Source organism: Ailuropoda melanoleuca, chromosome 13 (genome assembly GCF_002007445.2).
Source record: "Ailuropoda melanoleuca isolate Jingjing chromosome 13, ASM200744v2, whole genome shotgun sequence".
Classification (NCBI taxonomy): Eukaryota; Metazoa; Chordata; class Mammalia; order Carnivora; family Ursidae; genus Ailuropoda; species Ailuropoda melanoleuca.
Genome location: NC_048230.1, coordinates 51402174 through 51420898, shown reverse-complemented (window position 1 = coordinate 51420898; position 18725 = coordinate 51402174). Strand labels below are relative to the sequence as shown.

Below are 18725 nucleotides of genomic sequence, written 5' to 3'. Positions count from 1 at the left end.
GCCAAGTGTCCCTTGGGAGCCAGATAACACAGGGAGCAAAGGAAGCCTCTACCAGCTGTACTGAAGGGGCAACAGGCTTGAACACAAGTTGTACCCAAATCCCCACAGGGCTGGAAATGAGGGATTCCAGTTATGCAAACATTCCTTCAGAGGATTAAGAGCCACGCTTGGAAAAATCAGTTTGCAATGACCTAGTTCACCCCACATGTAGAGCTCTTTGCATCTTACTGAAAACATGGTCAGAGCCCAGTGGGCAGGTACGGACATAGATGACCATTACTTCATCCCTTTGTCCTGACCACCTACTGCTCTAGTGAACCCCCAAAGGTCCCAGGCCAGGCCAGGCGTACCCACTTCTGTGAACTATTGCAGACTGAACAGCTGATTCCCCAGGATGAGGACCCACCAAGGATTCCAGCTCCATGAGCAGGGCTGCTGTCCTGTACTGAAAGTTCAGCGCCTACAACAGGAACTCATGCTAACTGGGCACACAGGACAGTGTGCAGTATAGACAGGGCACCAGCTGCCCGCACCACCCGACTCCTGCTGCCCCCTCCACCACCCAGTCACACAGCCGTGTGCCTGCCCCCTGTGGTGCCATGTTTCCTGCTGCTCCCTCCCTGGGCTATGGGGACCTCTTGCCATTCCCGCCTCCATCCTTTCAATCCTCCCTGTCCATCAAGCCTGGTTCAGATGCCACTCCCTCTGGACACCTCTCCCACCTAATTACCCATCACAACTTGCCCGTTCCCTGACTTGTCCCCCTCCCCCCACTCCAGTCAGTGGCAACCCTACTAAGTCGTGTCCCCAGTCATCATGGGGTGGATATGTTCACAGACCAGGCCAGCTCCTGACCCACAGCCCTGACAGCACCATGAGGGGCCTTCCCACCCTCCCCACAGTGGACCCTCACGTAGCCCAGCATTTCTCAAAGGGTAGAATGAACCGGGAAATGCATTATCATTTCAAGGTTAGACACAAGAGAACTTTAAGTATAATCATTTTATAGGTGACTTACTGTGCTTTACAAAAACTAAAACCTCAAAACCATGAAATAATAAGCCCTTTAACATTTAGGAACAGAGACAGGTCTCATAATAACCCCTTTAACATTTAGAAACATCTAGCCAGCCCCAAGATGAAAGTAGCGCACATGTTTCTATTTCAGTCTCAGAGGAGAGGAGGACTCGCCAACCAGCCTGCACCGCTTATGCCCAGCAGAGGTGCTGGATAACTGAGTGCAGTCCTAAAGGGAGGCCGTGGAAACAAAGATAGAAGTCTATACAAAAATCTTTATTTTAACATTTAAAAGAAAGAATCACATGTTCATACTGACAGCTTTCCCAGGCTTGGCCACCCAATAAGTTACACACACACGAAGGTACTTGGAAGGTTATTGCACGCCTCGGTCACTGATGGAGTCCTGGTGAAGTGGCCACTCTCCCCGCAGTCAGACCCCGGGCCGGTCCTCCCTCCACAAGGAGGCCTCATGCGAACCAGGCTGCGGGGAGGCTCCGGGACTGAGGAACTAGTGACCCTGCCACAATTCCTGCAGCTCCCTTCACTCCAGAGCAGTGCTCACTGACATGGACTCTTGAGTGGGGAGGCTGAGGCAGCGCCCTCGGGCCCACGCAGGCCTGTTCCTGACACCAAACGGCAGCGCTGCCTCTCAGGTTTCTCCCCCTGCACCATTCTCAAGATTGTTTGCTAGCTGATTCTTTGCTTTTTTGGCTACTTGATGGCTTTGATGAATTTGCTGTGATCCAGGGGTGTTCAAGTACTTCTTTGAGAGTCGGCCTTTGGCTGGGATTATGTTTCAACAGTCTTGAAATGAGGTCCCTGGCTCCCTCCGGCACGAAGTCAGGGAATGTGAATTCAACCTGGAGTACAATAAGTTTGACAGTCATAAAACGCGGCTTAGAGGAAACAGTACGAATACTCAGCTCACAGCCAACGTTAAGGCTGGTAAGAATCCTACAAGAAGCAACGGATCATTTCTCACTAGGTCTTACCCGCGATATTCTTTTGTAGGTCTCTTGATATGTGCTTGCCTCAAAAGGAGGCTTCCCAACTAGAAATTCATAGCAAAGAACCCCAAGGCTCCAGAGATCCACCTTCTCGTCATGCATTCGGCCTTCAATCATCTCTGGGGGCAAGTAATCCAGGGTGCCGCACAGGGTGGTTCTCCTAAAAACAGAGGCAGGCTCAGGCTGATGTGCTCCTGTTTGTATTATCACAGGAGCGGCTACACGTCACTAACAATGACACTAACGTTGCTTGAGCGCTCTTCCTAGGCCAGATCCTGCGCTGTGAAGCAGTACGATTTAAATCCCCAGTTTTAGGAGTGCCTGGATGGCTCAGTCGGTTGAGTGTCCGACTTGATTTCGACGACTCAGATCATGATCTCAGGGTCATGAGATTGAGCCCCGCATCAGGCTCTGTGCTCAGGAGGGAGTCTGCTTGAGATTCTTTCTCTCCCTCTGCTCTTCCCCCCATCCCTTACTCGCAGTGTTTTCTCTCTAAAATAAATACATGAATCTTTGGGGAAAAAAAAAAAAAGAAACCCCCTGTTTTAGATAGAAAACAGATTGAGAGAGCTGTGCAACATCACACAGTTAGCAACCAAGCCACACCCCAAAGTTGTCCAACTTCAGAACCTTCTTCAATGATCTAAAATATAAGAAACTCAAAGAATCACTACTATATAAAAGCAGCCATGAAAGTTCTCTGTAAATACAATTTGCAGTTCCTTATTTGTTTTTATATTACAGATAGGCTAAGAAGCATAACAGCCAGGTGACATGAATGACAAGTAACTAAAAACCACCCCACTGTGAAAGCACTAGCTTTGGCGTTACAGATATTTCTGCCTCTGATACACCGCTGGAATGAAAGAGACTTACATTTGGGGGTGACCTGTGAAGTATTCTTGCCAAAAATACTGTTTAGGCCCTTTGACCTACTTCTAGTTCTCAGCAATTACAGAGAATGAAGGACCAAGTGACACCATTTTAGGTTAGAAAAATCCATTTTAAATTGTGGGAGAACTGGTCTAAATTTAGACCAAAGAAACAATCAAATACAATGCGTGGATGGACCTTGGTTGGATTCTGACTTAGAAGAGCTCTAAAATTTTGTGGACAACTGGAGAAATTGGAACACGGACTAAATAGATATTAACAAGGCTATTAATTTTCTTAGGAGTGATAATGGTTGTGAAGATAACGACAATGCCCTTATTCTTAGGAGATATATACTCAAGTCCTCAGAGAAAGAAGCATGAGGTCTGCAACTTGTTTTTGAAGGTTCACCAAAAAAAACCCCAAAAACAAAAACAAAAAAAACCAATATGGCAAGTGTGTGGCCATACATATGGCAAAATGTTACCACCTCTGAATGCAGGCACTAGACAGGTGAGCAGTCAACCACCAATTCAGCATTTCTAGATGTCTGAGTTTTTAACAGCGAAGGCTGGAAATAAGCGGAGGGTGGCAAACATCGGACTAAGAGCAAACACCACATAGGTTTCCAGTGCTTTCTAACAGTTATTCTTTGCCACTGACTCTTCTATGGGGTCCTGCTGAGGCCGGTCACCATGTCCAGCACGCACACAGGAGTGCACTCAACTCAGCGGTGACCTGCAGCCCGGGATGAAGGAGCTACCTCTCCAGACCTCTATCCCCGCAGCACCACCGAGATGGTGGAAATGGCCTGAGTCAGAAGGTTCTTGAACAACACCACACCTGGGAGCTCTTATGGTTGTTCATGTTGGGGAGGTGGGGCGAGGTGAGCATTAACATGTATGCAGCTTATCCTTTCTGAAAAGGACACTGATCTTTCCTATCACATGACACCATTGGACAGGTTAAGGTCCAGGTGAGCCCGGCAACTGCACAAAGCCTACAAGTCCTCACTGTTGTTTGTCTCTCTAGATGCCAACAGCTCCCACTAGTGACAACCAGCTTTTTATTTAAGACAAAAAAAAAAGGGGGCGGGGGGACTACACAAAGGTCAATGCATTGCTGCAAACAATCAGAAGTGATCTAGCAAAAATAAAGCTCCCTGCCCCTACCATGTCACCTATTTTAGGCTATACAATTTTTTAACTGTCTTTAAGTATTATAGCTGTAATTTTTTAAGTCCTACCCCAAAGTTGACACACTTATCATTAGAGGTTTTTAATGTTCTACCCTCACAACATGAGGCTTCAAAAGCTTAATTAAACCCAAATTAAAACAGTATTTTAGTTCTTATTTGCAAAGTTAAGATTTAAATTTTTTCACTAAATTTCTGTGTGTTAAGAGGGGACAAGAAAGGATTCTGCTGTTGACAAAAGCAGAACACAGAGAATCTTAACCACCACCCTGAAAGTTCTATCCAAACCAATTCGTTTTTTTCAGTTCCCCCAAAGAACTGTGTTCTCAGCTCTAGATCTGTGTGTGTGCTGCCCTCTGAAACTGGTCTCCTGTCCAAGAAGCAGCAGCGTCTCCCCCTCCCCACTGCTGCAGGCATCACCCCCCCACACACACATCCTGCACTCATATACTTGTCACATATGTCCCCTCCATTAGCCTCTAAGGACATTAAGCATCTTTAATCCAAGCCTAGGACATACTAAATAGCCTCAAAATAGTTGCAGAATAAAATGTTCTCACAGACACTTCTATTGGGCCTAAGTTACTCCAAAGTATGTACATCAGTGACCTGCCCTAATTCCACACATCTATGCTTAAATATTTTTCTATTTAGTTCCTGAAAGCCCCCAAACCTTTTGCTATACTAAGTAAGTTCCACCTCTAAAGTTACATACCTGGAGGATGGGGCATGTACCGACCACCCAAAATCTGCAATCTTAAGCTCTCCAGCCGATCCAAGGAGTAGGTTCTCTGGCTTAATGTCTCTATGAATGACTCTCTTTGAGTGACAGTAAGACAGGGCATCTGCCAACTCTGTGATATACTATTTAAAAAACAAAAAAGTATGGAAAGTCTGTATCTTACATTTTATGTAACATAATTTTAGACATCTCTTCTGAAAGGAAACCCAACATAGATTTTAACAGGTTTTGTAGATTTTGAGGCAAAAGCTAGAAACAATAGATGATTCTTAAATTAAAAAAAAAAAAAGAACTGAATTAGCGTTTACCATAAAATACAAGTTGTCCCATACTAAGTTATTTATTTGCTAATACAGCAGATAGGCTATTGAAGGACGGGGAAAAACGGATTAGCTAGAACTCATCACCACATGGCAATTTATGGCCTAGTAGCAATGAATTATGATAAAAACTGAGAAACCGGCACAAATTAGGGAGTCAGACATGTAAACAATTAAAAAAAATTTTTTTTTTAACTTGCAAGTACAGTCAATTCCCATTTTTAAAACCAAGATCAGGGGCGCCTGGTTGCTCAGTCCATTAAGCATCTGCTTTCAGCTCAGGTCATGACCCCGGGGTCCTGGGATCGAGCCCTGGGTAGGGCTCCCTGCTCATCAGGGAGTCTGCTCCTCCCTCTCCCCCTCAACAACCCCGCTCATGCTTGCATATGCACACGCGCACGCTTGCGCGCGCGCTCTCTCTCTCTCTCATAAAACCTTAAAAACAAAACAAAACAAACAACCAACCCACTAAAAGCAAGTGCATTTGCATGTTAAATAGTGTAGTAAATTTGGAGGTATACTAATTCGTCAGCTTAAAAAACACACAGCAAGTCAGTCCTTTTATAAACTTTGCTTTCCTCTTAACCAAAGAAAGATCTAGCAAGTCCAGAATCTACTTTAGCATACAGTCAAGAATCATTATAGTTCATTGAAATTCCTGAAAAAACTGAGGAGACTTCTTGTTTCTCAATACTTCTTTGAATATTTTGGACATTATAAGGCTTCGACATCTTGATAAATCACTGAGTTTCTTAAATTGGAAATATATTAAAATTTTAAATAAAAAAAAAAGATAAGGATTGTTATTAGTGTATTGAAAGAATATATTGAGCTCTGGCTGAAGTTTAAGGTTTCCCAAAGCAACCAGTAGATAGGACTGAAAATTATTTTACACTAAAAGGCCTACTAACCAAATAGTTGTAGAAACCAAATGTTATTGTCAGAAAGAACTTAAAGCCAGAGAGACCAAAATTTAGACAATAAATCAAAAGTGAAGGCAAAGAAATCTGCTCTAGACCAAACTGAGTTGATAATACTTCAAGATCATACACTAGACTTCTAGGGGGCAAGGGGCTTTCTCTGCCTAGATCAAGAAGCTGGCAGTTAGGAGCGCCTGGGTGGCTCAGTTGGTTAAGCATCTGCCTTCAGTTCAGGTTCTGATCTTGGAGTCCTGGGATGGAGCCCTACATCAGAGTTCCTGCTCAGCAGGGAGCCTGCTTCTCCCTCTCCTTCTGCCATTCCCCCTGCTTGAGCTCTCTTGCTTGCATGCTCTCAAATAAGTAAATAAAATCTTAAAAAAAAAAAAATCTAAAAAACAAAACCAAAAAGCTAGTAGTTAAAGCAGAGCTCTTCAGCACTACTTCCTTCCCATCTCCCATATCAGACTGTGAATATGTGTAACGGTCCCTAATATTTCCCTACAGTTAGTTTTATTTGAATGAATAAGAAAAGGGAAACAAGAGTGTATATATATTCTAACTACTAGGGAATCTAGAAAGAACCAAGCTTTTCTTTCCAATAACTATGTACTCATATTAACACAAACTCCATCTGGATTAAAGAAAATGGAGTAATAGTATAAGTATTAATTGCCTATTAAATAAGACAACTAATTAGGTTAGCTAATATTTAAAAAGTAAAATGAATCTATTTCTACTTATCCAAAAAGTAAATGCTTAAGTTTAAAATATCTTATTGTTGAGACAAGACCAAAGGGTCATTCACCAATAGTGCCGTAATCTCAAAAGTACAACCACCTGAAAGTAATGCCATTTAAATCAACACCAAAAAGCAACTGAGTGCCCTTACTACCCAGAAACAGAAAGCAAAGTAACCACCAATCATCTGCCAATTCGACAAAAAACCACCCAAAGACCCTTTACTTCTTCAAACAAGTGATTTCATTCAAATAAAGCTGTGCAGTCCATAGGGGAAAAAAACAAAAACCCAAAACAAAAACCTGATTATGTTGGACTTTAAGATTAGATCCAGGTAAGACAATGAAAAGACAAGCCACAGGCAGGGAGAGAACCTTTATAAAACACATGTGATAAAGGACTTGTCTCCAATATATACGAGAACTCTTAAAACTCAAGATGACTAAAAACCCAATTGAAAATGGGCAAAAAATCTGACAAACAAGTCAAAGATGACATACACATGGCAAACAAGCACATGAAAAGATGTTCATCTTTTGTCCCTAGAGAATTGCAAATTAAAACAATGAGGTACCATGTACACCTATGAGAATGACTAAAATCCAAAAAAACTGACAATACCAATCACTAGTGAGGAGGAGAAACAGGAACACATTCATTGGGGGAAACACAAAGATGGTCCATCTCCTTTGGAAGACAGTTTAACAATTTTTTTACAAAGCTACAAATGATCTTACCACACAAGCTAGTTTTCAAATCTGTTGGCAACTTATGTCCCACAAAAACATGCATGCAGATGTTTTAGTGCAGCCTTATTCATAATCACCAGTTACTGGAAGCCACCAAGATGCCCTTCAACAGATGGAGGGATAAACTGAACTACAGCCATGCTGCAGAATATTATTCAGCAATAAAAAAATGAGCTACCGTGCTCACGCCCTGAAAGGATACAGATGACCCTTGAATGCATAGTTGTTCCCCCCCAGGGGTAACTGGGTAATCATTCTGATACCACTACACACATGCAAACTGAAACTGAATAATTAAATGGTTGATGGATGGTAGGATCCAGGTTTTTCAAGGTTGGAATGGGAGACTACAGATAAATAAGGGGAAGAGGGTAGAATGATCCATGTGGGACTGAACTCATGTTTTGCTTAATGTAGACACAAATGGATAAAAATAGAGATACATGTATATACACAGATTAGTATATACATATATGTCCCTGTTCTGTCCACTGAGAGCCTAGACATAAGGACACTCCAGTAGCAATGAGCATAGCTAACACCCAGATCTTGGTTTTCCAAGGCTCCTTGGAACCAGGGCTCCTTGGAGACGTGGCAGGTTCTAGGACTGGGATGTGAAGTGCAGCATCTCCTAGGGCCAGATGTAAGGAAGTGCTAAAACACACACCACACACCCACAATGATGGGGGTAGGTAAAAAAAAAAAAAAAAAAAAACACCTGAAACAGGGACCATGTGAAAGGGATCCCAGAGGCCAAAGCTGGAACAATTTGAGCAGCAAAATAAAGTAGTATGAGATTATAACTCAAAGTATAAAATATCCATGAGTCCACATGAATAAATGACTGAGTAATGAGAACAGACAAATCTCTAATGCAGAAGAATTCCAAATGATGTATGCAGTTAGAGGTGGAGGTGGGACATAACCCCCACTCCTTCAGTGTGGGCCGTGCAGAGCGACACACTTTAGAAGAGCACAGTATGGAAAAAGAGAAAGTAACCTCCCAGGGGAGAAACCTAAGGAGTGTGACCTCAGGCACGTCACCAAGGCCAACACCCCCAGTGATAAGCCAGGGTTTTAGTAGGGACCACATTAACGGACAATGAACAGGAGAAGTCTGCACTATCTTCACATTCTTGAAATCCGAAACTATTCTAAAATAAAATTCTTTTTAAAAAGAGGGCAATTATTCACATATACATTTCCACAGAAAACAGCTGTGGAAACAAACCAGCCACAGTATTCCACCTGGTACCTGAGTTTACCGTACATTTGCTACAACTAAGGCATTCTGATTCTTTCATTCAAATACCTGATCCCATTAAGCACTCTCCTAAGACAAAACCCGCTGGAGTATAATGAAAGGCACATTGCTGTGTAGGACAGGAATGCAGGAAACAGAATTAGCTGGGACGATAAATGAAAACTTACAGTAGCAGTTCTCTGCTCATCAAACTTTGACAGTTTCTGAAGTTCCCTGTAGACAGCTCCCAGAGGCGCATATTCTAGAATTAGGTAAACTCTGGTGGCATCATGGAAATAACCATAGAGTCTGAGAATATTTGGATGCCTGCAACAAAGGATGAATACTCTAATACCTGGTTTTAGAAATGATACAAAAATATGTACTAACTACTAATCAAACCTCCCATGTAAAACTAGTGAAAATTGGTTCTGGTCACAGAATGCCCCACCACACCCCTCAAGAATCTGAAACTACAGACCTACTCAGAAAAAATACATACATCTGCAGTCAGTTGACAAACATTACAAGGTTATTAATGGACCTCAGATTTAGTTAAGACTATTTCCTTCCTTCAGGCCATCTTATTCTTAGGGGGAGAAATTCAGCTAAATGTTAATTCTCTGCACAGTAGAGAGAGAGAGACACGGCACTCCCACAGCAGTTTGATCCCCAAACACTAGGAAACACAACTTCAAAGCCGTGCTCAGCGGCAGAGGTGGGCTGCGGAGGACTTTGGGCAGCTGCAAACACAGCCCAGAACAGCAGCCCTTCAGCTCCCGTCAGCTGCTGTCAAGGAAGGATACAGGCCTGATGCGGACAGGCTTGTAAGTATTAACAACTGATTTCAAGTCTGAAAAAATACTGAACGCAAAAAAAGAAAAGACCCACTGGCCAAAATCAACCTGCACAGGCTGCCAGTTGCAACCTCCACTTAGAGCTCAGAAGTATCAGTCCCCTTCATTGTGGACACACACACACTTGGCTCACGTACATAATTCATTAACAAAGCATAAACTCCCAAGTGATTTTTTAGGACCACAGCCCTTGTCTAGATAAATCCTCGATAAATGACGAACTAAATCACTCTTTGCAGTCATGTGGAGCAGGCCTTCCATCGTTTAACTCTTAGTAACTAAGTTCTGCACCACATTCTTTTGAACATCAATCTGGAAACTTACCTAAGGTGGGACTGTATTTCTACTTCTCTTCTCAGCTGATGCTCAACTCCTGCCTTCTCCAGTTGAGCTTTAAATAATACTTTAAGAGCCAGGATAAACTTGCTTTGTTTTTCTCTCGCCAAGTAAACATTACCAAACTTTCCTTTACCCAGGGGACGACCAATTTCAAAATCTTCCAAAGCCCATTGCCTTCTAGGAAAAAATTTGAACATTTTAAAATGTGAAGAAAACAAATATTTTCTAACAATTTATTAATGAGTTGTAGATATACCTCTAATTTTATATTTAAAATTGTTTTCAATATGTACCTCGGCAAGAACCAAGCTAATGACCACTCTATGTGAGTCTCCAAAGTCATGGAACTCCTCACTCCCCACCTGCCAATGGCTGTATGAGTCAGTGACAAGGAACAATCTGGACTTTTAGAGATGAAGCACCAATGCAAAGTGTCCCAAGGCTACTACAACACTCTGAATTACAGACCTATTACCACCACCACTGAAGACCACGGGAAAGGTTAGGTAAGTAACTGGAGAAGTCTTCAGAACTCTCTGTGGGTCTCTTGTAGACTAACAATAGCCTCCTCCTCCATCCCAGAGATGCTAACTCTCTGGGGTGGAGAATCACTCTGATAAAGCAAGTGGGATGGATCCTACAGGTGGGGCAAGAACCACTGGATTTAGATTCTCAGAAAGCTGCTACTATAGGCAGCTAAAGTAAAAAAACAAACAAACAAAAAACCCCGTGGGCTCATTCCTGGCTCCTCCTACTACACTCTAGACATTACATTCTACATTCTAGAGTCTAGACAGTTCAGAAATCAAGTGCAGACTTTTGCAAAATATCTGGGGAAGATATTATAAAGAATAATTCAATTAATACTGTCAAAATATTCATAGAGTCATATATACATGTGTCTATAGTTTTGCAACATGACTGCCTTTTAACAAACTTGCATTTTTGTATAAGAATAGAAATAAATATAGAAACATACCTAAACTATAATATATGTAGTGGTTACTTCTGAGGGTAGAGAGGAACTTACCTACACATTTCTGAACAAATTCATACAAGTTTTTCTCTAAATTTGGAAAGCAGTAAGAAAAGCTTGAGTCCCTAGTAAACATTAAAATCCACCCCCCCTTTTTTTGAAAGGCTAGAATTCAGAAGCATTTATATTTTCTGAGTGAAAATATAGAGACCTTTTTATTTTTTAATGTGTTCCCATAATTAAACTTGCAATGGCATATTCTAATAGAATGATAGCACAGGACTTTGTAAATAAGATAAAGCTTACTTTTTTGATTCTTCATTTTTCTGTTTCGTTGCCAGTTCCTTTTCAGAATTATTTCCTACATAGAAGAAGTTAAAAATCTGCTTTTAGAATAACTATAATTGTTTTAGAATAACTGTTAAGTAATTAAAAACCTATAAACAGAAATGAAACAAAGAATGGTCACCAAAATAATAATTGTATGTCCAGAATGGTAGATCTGGGCTGTTTTTAGTTTTCTTTATAGAAAAAAAGATTATCACACCCTAACCTGACTCCTACCAGGTGAAGGCTTTACAGCTTTCTAGAGTAAAGATGACCCGATACGTACATCTAAGCCCTCTGATAATTTGAAGACTCAAGACTATGCAGATTCTCCCAGAAGCTTCAGTTTCCAAATGAAGAGCTTCTAAGGCAGAACTGCCAGTCTGTCCCATGAAAAGCTCCCACTCATCACCTTTTCCCCCACTAGCTGGCCTAGCCCACTGTCCACATGTAGATACATATGTACAAGGTATCAATGACGTGCAACAAAACATAAACCAACCACCTTCCTTCCACTAGATTAGTTGCCAAGGGGAAATATAAAAACAGAAGCCACTGAGTCAGCAAAATGTACAATAAACCAATTGCACAACAGGGTGCTAAAGTCATTAGCCAGAGGCTATATAGGCCATTTCCACTTCACACTCTAGCAGCAGCACGGTATGCTAACTGGTTTCTCCCTCCATGCTTCGCTATCTCCATTCATGCCATCACTACGACCACCATCCCTATGCCCAGTTGACTGCCCAGTTCTATCCAGTCTGCATCCTCAGGGAGCACTCAAATTGGTCTGCACTTCTCCATCCTGGCTGTGTCTGAGGGTAAGCGAATGCTTCGGAGTCTTCGCTTCCTCCTCTGTAAAACAGAGTTAATAAGACTCCCCTCACAGTGGTCCCGAGGACTGAATGAGACAACATGGATGAAGGAAGCGCTTCTCCTGAGCGTGAGCACACAAAGCTGGTAAATAAGAACTATTAACATCTGCCCTGCTCCACCCAGTTCAGGCCGCTGCCATCTTTGACCTAACCCCCAACAGCCTGCCTCCTGTCAGCCACCCCGGAGTGCAGCCTTACTACCCTCCACTTCATTCCACCCATCCACAGGAAGCTTCTTTCTAAAAAGCCAGCCCCTCCTCTGCTCAAAAACTTTTCAGCAAGTTCCCCATTCACAGGGGATAAAGCCCACTACATGACATAGCCACAGTGCCCACCGTGACCTTACCCAGCCAGCCTCAGTCCACCCAAGTCCATCCACTTCCCCGACTGCCCTCCATACTCCCAGCCTTGGAACTTTTCAGCTCAAGCATACCAGAAGGGTAGGAATCCGCTCTCCATCCTGGGCACAGGGCTGGCTACTTCCGCCTGACACCATATTTTTTCCCCATCCGCAGTAAAATGAAGTAAATGCAAGGGCTCCAAACAATAAATTCAAGTCTATCCACTTGCCCCCCCCCACCCCTTTTAAGCAACTAGGAATAGTAACTACCAGTAGAAGTTCAAAAAGCTGATTTACCAGGGGCTGATGATGATGCTTGCTCATTCTTTTGGGTATTATTCAGTGGCCTAGAGACAGGACGAGGGACACTGGTGGCCTGCAATTGCTTCTGCTTCAGATTCTGAACTGGTTTATGGCTGGAGACGAGCTTTTGTGCTTGTGGAGGAACTCGCTGGGAGGAATTTGAAGGACACAAGACCCGCTGGGCCTGGCCACTATTTGCAGATAACGGATTCTGAGAAGGAATTTGCTGAGTCACCAGAACACGTTTTGGACCATCACCAAGTCCAACTGTAGTCTAAGTTGGGAGGGAAAAATAAATTTCATGTCTTCGTGAACAAAAGCTGAGTATTTTGAGAATTTCACAAAGTCTGTTTTCTAGTATAACAAAATACTGAAGGTCATTGATAATCCACGGAAGGGAAAAGCTAATTTCATCAGCACTCCCAGAGGATATGGTTAATATATAGCTGAAAGGAATACCTGAAGGATACCTCCCACCCACCCCAACACCCCACCCCTAAAAATCATGCTCCCATAAGTAAATGTTCATTAACTAAACCTCCATCTGAAGAGGGAGACATCAAACACTTTCCAAGAATTCTCAATGATTTGGAAATTATCACTTGGCAAGAAGCTACAATACAGAAACTTTATACCAAAATCCCAATCCCATTGAAATTTCTTTGGCAATAATGTACATTTAGAAAAAAGACAAAGAAACATGCCAAAATATTCAACAGTGGTTATCTTCAAGTCAAGATGTTTCACAAGACAGTCTGAGGGGTGCCTGGGTGGCTCTGTCGATTAAGCATCTACCTTCAGCTCAGGTCATGATCCTGGGGTCCTGGGATTGAGCCCTGCATCAGGCTCCCTACTCAGCAAGGAGCCTGCTTCTCCCTCTCCCACTCCCTCTGCCTGTTGCTCCCCCTACTTGTGCTCTCTCTCTCTCTGTTAAATAAACAAAATCTTTAAAAAAAAGAGTCTGAATTTTTGCATTCACCAGACTTTTTCCACAAAATACTTACTACTCTTATTTACTAATGTTTCATTGTCCAAGCACTTACAAAATGGGTCTGAGCCAAAAGAACTATGGCAAAGAGGTAACAAACAGGTTCTTCAAAGACCTATGCCAAAATACATTATTTACATGCCTGTAAGTAAGGGATCACAAGTTTAAAAAATAGTTAATCCTAAGACCTTGAATGAATCAAACTAAAATGGAGTGGAAGACTTCCTCCAACTTCAGTGGAGGAAATTTCCTCATAAACATGGGAACAATGCCGGCAAAGGAAGCTTCAGAGTACCTCACAAGAGACAGTTTCCAACTTCCAAGTAACAAGTCAACTACTTCTGAAATTAGCAACGTCCACAACACAGTAGGCATTACAGGCAGTGACAAACATTTTCAACAGAGCAGTTTTTTAAAATGATCTTTATCAAGTGTGCCTGGGTAGCTCAGTCAGTTAAGAGTCTGCCTTCAGCTCAGGTCATGATCCCAGGGTTCTGGGATCTCCCGTGTTGGGTTCCCTGCTCCGCGGGGAGCCTGCTTCTCCCTTTCCCTCCCCCTGCTGGTGCACACATGCTTGCTTGCTCGCTCACTCTCTCTCAAATAAATATTTAAAAATTCTTACAAAAAAAAAAAAAAAGATCTTTATCATAGGAATTGAGAATCAAATACAAGGACTCGAGTTAGCCTTTTTCTAATTGGTTATTTTGGACTTTCAGCCAGTATTTTAAAAAGGGGGGGGTAACTATCCATTTATTTGAAAATAAAAACTCCTCACCCTGACAGAACAGATAAAATCAAAAACACAAGAAACAAGCGTTGGCGAGGACGTGGGGAAAAATAAACCTTTGTGCGCTGTTGGTGGGAATGCAAACTGGGGCAGCCACTGTGGAAAACAGTATGGAGGTTCCTCAAAAAGTTAAAAATAGGGGCACGTGGGTGGCTCAGTAGGTAGGACGTCCAACTCTTGGTTTCAGCTCCAGTCGTAATCTCAGGAGGTCCTGATATCAAGACCCAGGTCGGGCTCAGCACTGAGTGTGGAACCTGCTTAAGAGTCTCTCTCTCCCTCCTCCTCTCCCACCCTCCCCCACACCCTGCTCATGCGTGCGCTAAAAAACAAAACAACACATAGACATAAAAAACACAAATACTTAAAGAAAAAGGAAAGGAAAAACTTCTAAAAACAAGAACCCCCCCACACACACACAGACAAATCAAGAAGCAAGATTTAGGGGCGCCTGGGTGGCACAGCGGTTGGGCGTCTGCCTTCGGCTCAGGGCATGATCCCGGCGTTATAGGATCGAGCCCCACATCAGGCTCCTCTGCTGTGAGCCTGCTTCTTCCTCTCCCACTCCCCCTGCTTGTGTTCCATCTCTCGCTGGCTGTCTCTATCTCTGTCAAAAAAAAAAAAAAAAACTTTAAAAAAAAAAAAAAAAAAAAAAGAAGCAAGATTTGTATTTTTATGCTGACTTCCTAGAAGGAATAAAATCTGGGGATTACTTATATTAAAGGATCTTTATATAACGACTCATTCACCCAGCTGCTCCACAAATATTCATTAAATTCTAAGAGCCAGGGGTCTTTCCCAGGTGAAGCCTTCCTGGATTCCAACCTAGCCCAATCTGAATTGAGCATCCCTCAGCAGAATTACATATGCATGTATTTTATGAAGGCGTGGTACTGGCTCACATAACTCCCCAAAGGGGCTAAGCTCTTCAATATCAAAGACCATGGGCTTTTCATCATTGTAATCCCTACCTCTGACACAGAACCTGGCCCAAAGCGGGCTCCCAGGAAATGTTCGCTACAATGCAGCTTGACAGTCCTTTGAGCTTACCATTCCCTGAATCATGACCAGAACAAACTATGGCAAAGCAATTTCATTTCTGGAGAGCAAGTAAGCACAAGCAAGTATTAGGCACCTGTTGTGTACAGTATTATCCTGCACACAGTGAAGGAAAACAGATACTTAAACAGCTAGCTAGAAGACAAACCAGAACAAAATTAAAGCTACAGTGACAACAAAATGTTATTGAATGCCAAGAAAAGTGACTGACATCCAGGAATGTAATAGAGAGTTCTAAAGTTACAATCCAAAGTAAAAGTAAAAAGAGCTCCAGATATAAAACCAATCTCCATTGGATTTTATAAATGTGATCGAGATTACATATTCAATTTACCTTAAGAGGCCCTGCAATGCAGTTTTCTTTAGATCTGTCCATGATGCCTGAAAAGAAAAAGAACCACCTTTAATTTATACAAAACCTCGTGCTTCCAAGTGCTGTTATGCTAGATCAGAGGAGAGCTCCTGATGAAAAAGCCTCCACAACACGGAATTTCACTTTTTCTTTGTCCAAATGAAGCTGGCAAGGGAGCCTTGTTTTCTCAGGTGACATAAGGGACAGGTGTGGGGCCTCCGCCCCGCACTGCACCGCCCCCCCTCAGCCCCCAACTTCACTCCCGGAGACCTCCTGCCCCGCCAGCTCATCTCTGAAGGACAACTTCATCAGTGCAGGAGGCTGCTTCCAACCCTGCTGCCTCGTAAAAGCAGGTCCTCTCCTCGCCATAATGGACTCCAGCTATGACAGCACCTCTCCCCGTACCCTTCAACAACAAAGCTCCGGAACAGTCATTCACACTCACCGCATCCACCATGTCTCTCAGCCTCTGGCCCTCCCCCATAAGGATTTTGTCCCCACCAAGGGGCCAGCTCATGACTGACCTCTACTGTTACCAAACTGGTGTCCCCAGCAGCATTTGACAGAGTGGCTCTTGTCCCACTCCCAGCCTCTGCTAGCTTGCAGGGTGGTCCCCACGTCATCAGCTCTCCTACTGCAACCTCCCTTGCTTGATCAGCCTCACTTTTGCCAAGCTGAAAGTCTGGGGGACCTAGAATGAGTCCGACTCCACTTCTCCATCCACACCCTTCCTAGGGGCCCTCATCCAGCACCAGGACTCTAAACCAGCTTTGAGACGACGACGTGGGTTTACATCTACTACTCTAACTTCTCCTCTCACGGCCAGACTCCTACCCACCTACCTGCTCAGTATCCCCCAGAAGGTTCTGCCAAGCACCTCAAGCCCAACACATCCAGACAGAACCTCTTCTCTCCTCCCGGCTTTTCTTCCTCTCTGCTCTCAGGAACAGCCTGAGAACAGGCCCAGAAACACTCTTTCTTTTGCAGCTATCCTCATTCCCTATAGGAACCCATCCAGTCTCCGGGCTCTCAACACCATTCACAGGCTCAGGACCTCCAAACTCCCATCTCCAGCCCAGACCTCTCCCTTGAACTCCTACCAGTATAGAACATCTCCACCTGTACTCAGAGGCCCCTCAATTTTAAAATGTCTCCAACTGAATTCCTGCTCCCTCCCTACCCCCATCTCCCCAACCCTGTTCTCACAGATGTCCCCATCTCAGTTACTGGCAAACCCTACAGCCTGCCAGTTGCTCGAGTCAACTGATCTTCCCTACGGTTCTCCCTCAAACCCCACATCTAACCCATCAGTGTATCTCATAGGCTCTATTTCAAAATCACTGCTCAGGACCTTTAATACCACCACCTGATCAAACCAATGCTCTTCTCCCTTCCATTCTTCTCAAGTGATTCCAGTCCATAGCCAGGTTCAGGAGTCACATGACCTGATGACCTTCACAAGATCCCTGCAATTCAAACCACACATCCTACTATTCTAAACAGGAAAACTGTTAAGATTGTATAGCGCTGTGCATTTAGACTTTTTCTTCATCAAACCTGCTAGTGTCTGCACAGGCTTAGAGGAGAGTGGGAATGAGTACGTGGCTGAAAAGCATTTAATTCAAAGAACAAGAAAGGTTAAGGAGAGAGAAGGAACCGTTAAAAGTCAAGGGCAGTAGCTCCATCTACATCTGGGGGGCATTTGTTAGAAATGGAGACTTTCAGGGCCAACCACAGACCTAACAATTCAGACCCTGCATGTTAACATCCCCAGACATCTAATATGCGCTGGTCTAGATCCACTGGTTCCCCATGAGACATCAGAATCACCTGGGAAACTTGACAAACTGCAGACACCTGAGTTCTCTCTGCCCAAGCGCTTCTGATTCATTGGGTGGGTCTACATTTTTCACAAGGACCCTCAGAAATCCCGATAAACGCAGTCCAAGATCTGCGGTTTCAGAAGCACTGGCCAAAGAAACCCTCTTTGAGGAAGTTTTCATTTATTCACCCACTCACTCACCCAGGATAAGGGTCCTTCCTGGCAATTCTATCCACAGAAGCACCCGCTAAACCACACTACTGTTCTCCTGCAGGTTCTCTAGCCAGTTGGTTGTCTGGCGCCCCACCCCCGCTAGAACATAAACTCCCAGAGAGCAAAAGCCCTCCTATTTTTTTCCTAGGTAGGTGCTCACCGAATACGAAAACCCCATCAGAAAGCACCCCCACCCCCAATGCCGCTCAACAACCCCACGCACTGTAGGTGCTCGGTAAACACCAAGCGGCATCTTACAGGGCGCCCCAATACCCGGGAGCAGAGGAGAGGGCGCTGGGAAAGCACGGGTGGGACAAAGGAGGGGAGCGGGGGAGGGAATGCAGGTGGGGAGAGGAAGAGGAGGACTAAGGAGGACCGAGGAGGGCCAAGGTGGGGACGGGGCACCGAGGGAGGCCTCGCCTCGACTCTTCCCCGCCGGCCCCGCAGCCCCACCGCCCTCTTCCTTCCCACCCGTCCCGCCGCCGGCTAAAAAGCCACCCAGACCCGCCGCCCTCGCCCACCCGTCTTACAGAGCTATCCCCGGGTCTACGAACCCGCCGGCTCCCGCCTCCGACCCAAAGCCGCCGAGTCCTCCCGAGAGCTCAGCCGTTAAGATTCAAAGTCTTCATTTTAAATAGGAGTTAAACCCTCTAATCTGAAAGCTGATTGGCCTGGGCTAGAGA

General features: G+C 44.0%; 1 protein-coding gene across 2 annotated transcripts; it reads right to left on the bottom strand.

Moving 5' to 3' along the window:
* Window positions 1-1274: 1274 nt before the first annotated feature.
* AURKA (aurora kinase A) lies at window positions 1275-18724 on the bottom strand. 2 transcript variants are annotated; one of them, XM_002921211.4, is made up of 9 exons: window positions 18597-18724; window positions 15990-16036; window positions 12819-13098; window positions 11286-11340; window positions 9989-10180; window positions 8996-9134; window positions 4811-4959; window positions 2013-2187; window positions 1275-1880 (listed from the first exon to the last, which is right to left on the bottom strand). In XM_002921211.4, the coding sequence occupies exons 2-9, from the start codon at window positions 16029-16031 to the stop codon at window positions 1695-1697; spliced, it is 1218 nt and encodes a 405-aa protein (XP_002921257.1). In that variant the 5' UTR covers window positions 16032-16036; window positions 18597-18724; the 3' UTR covers window positions 1275-1694. The 2 variants fall into 2 exon arrangements, with proteins under 2 accessions (XP_002921257.1, XP_011225775.1); XM_011227473.3 differs by having other exon boundaries at window positions 18573-18691.
* Between the last annotated feature and the right edge of the window lies 1 nt (window position 18725).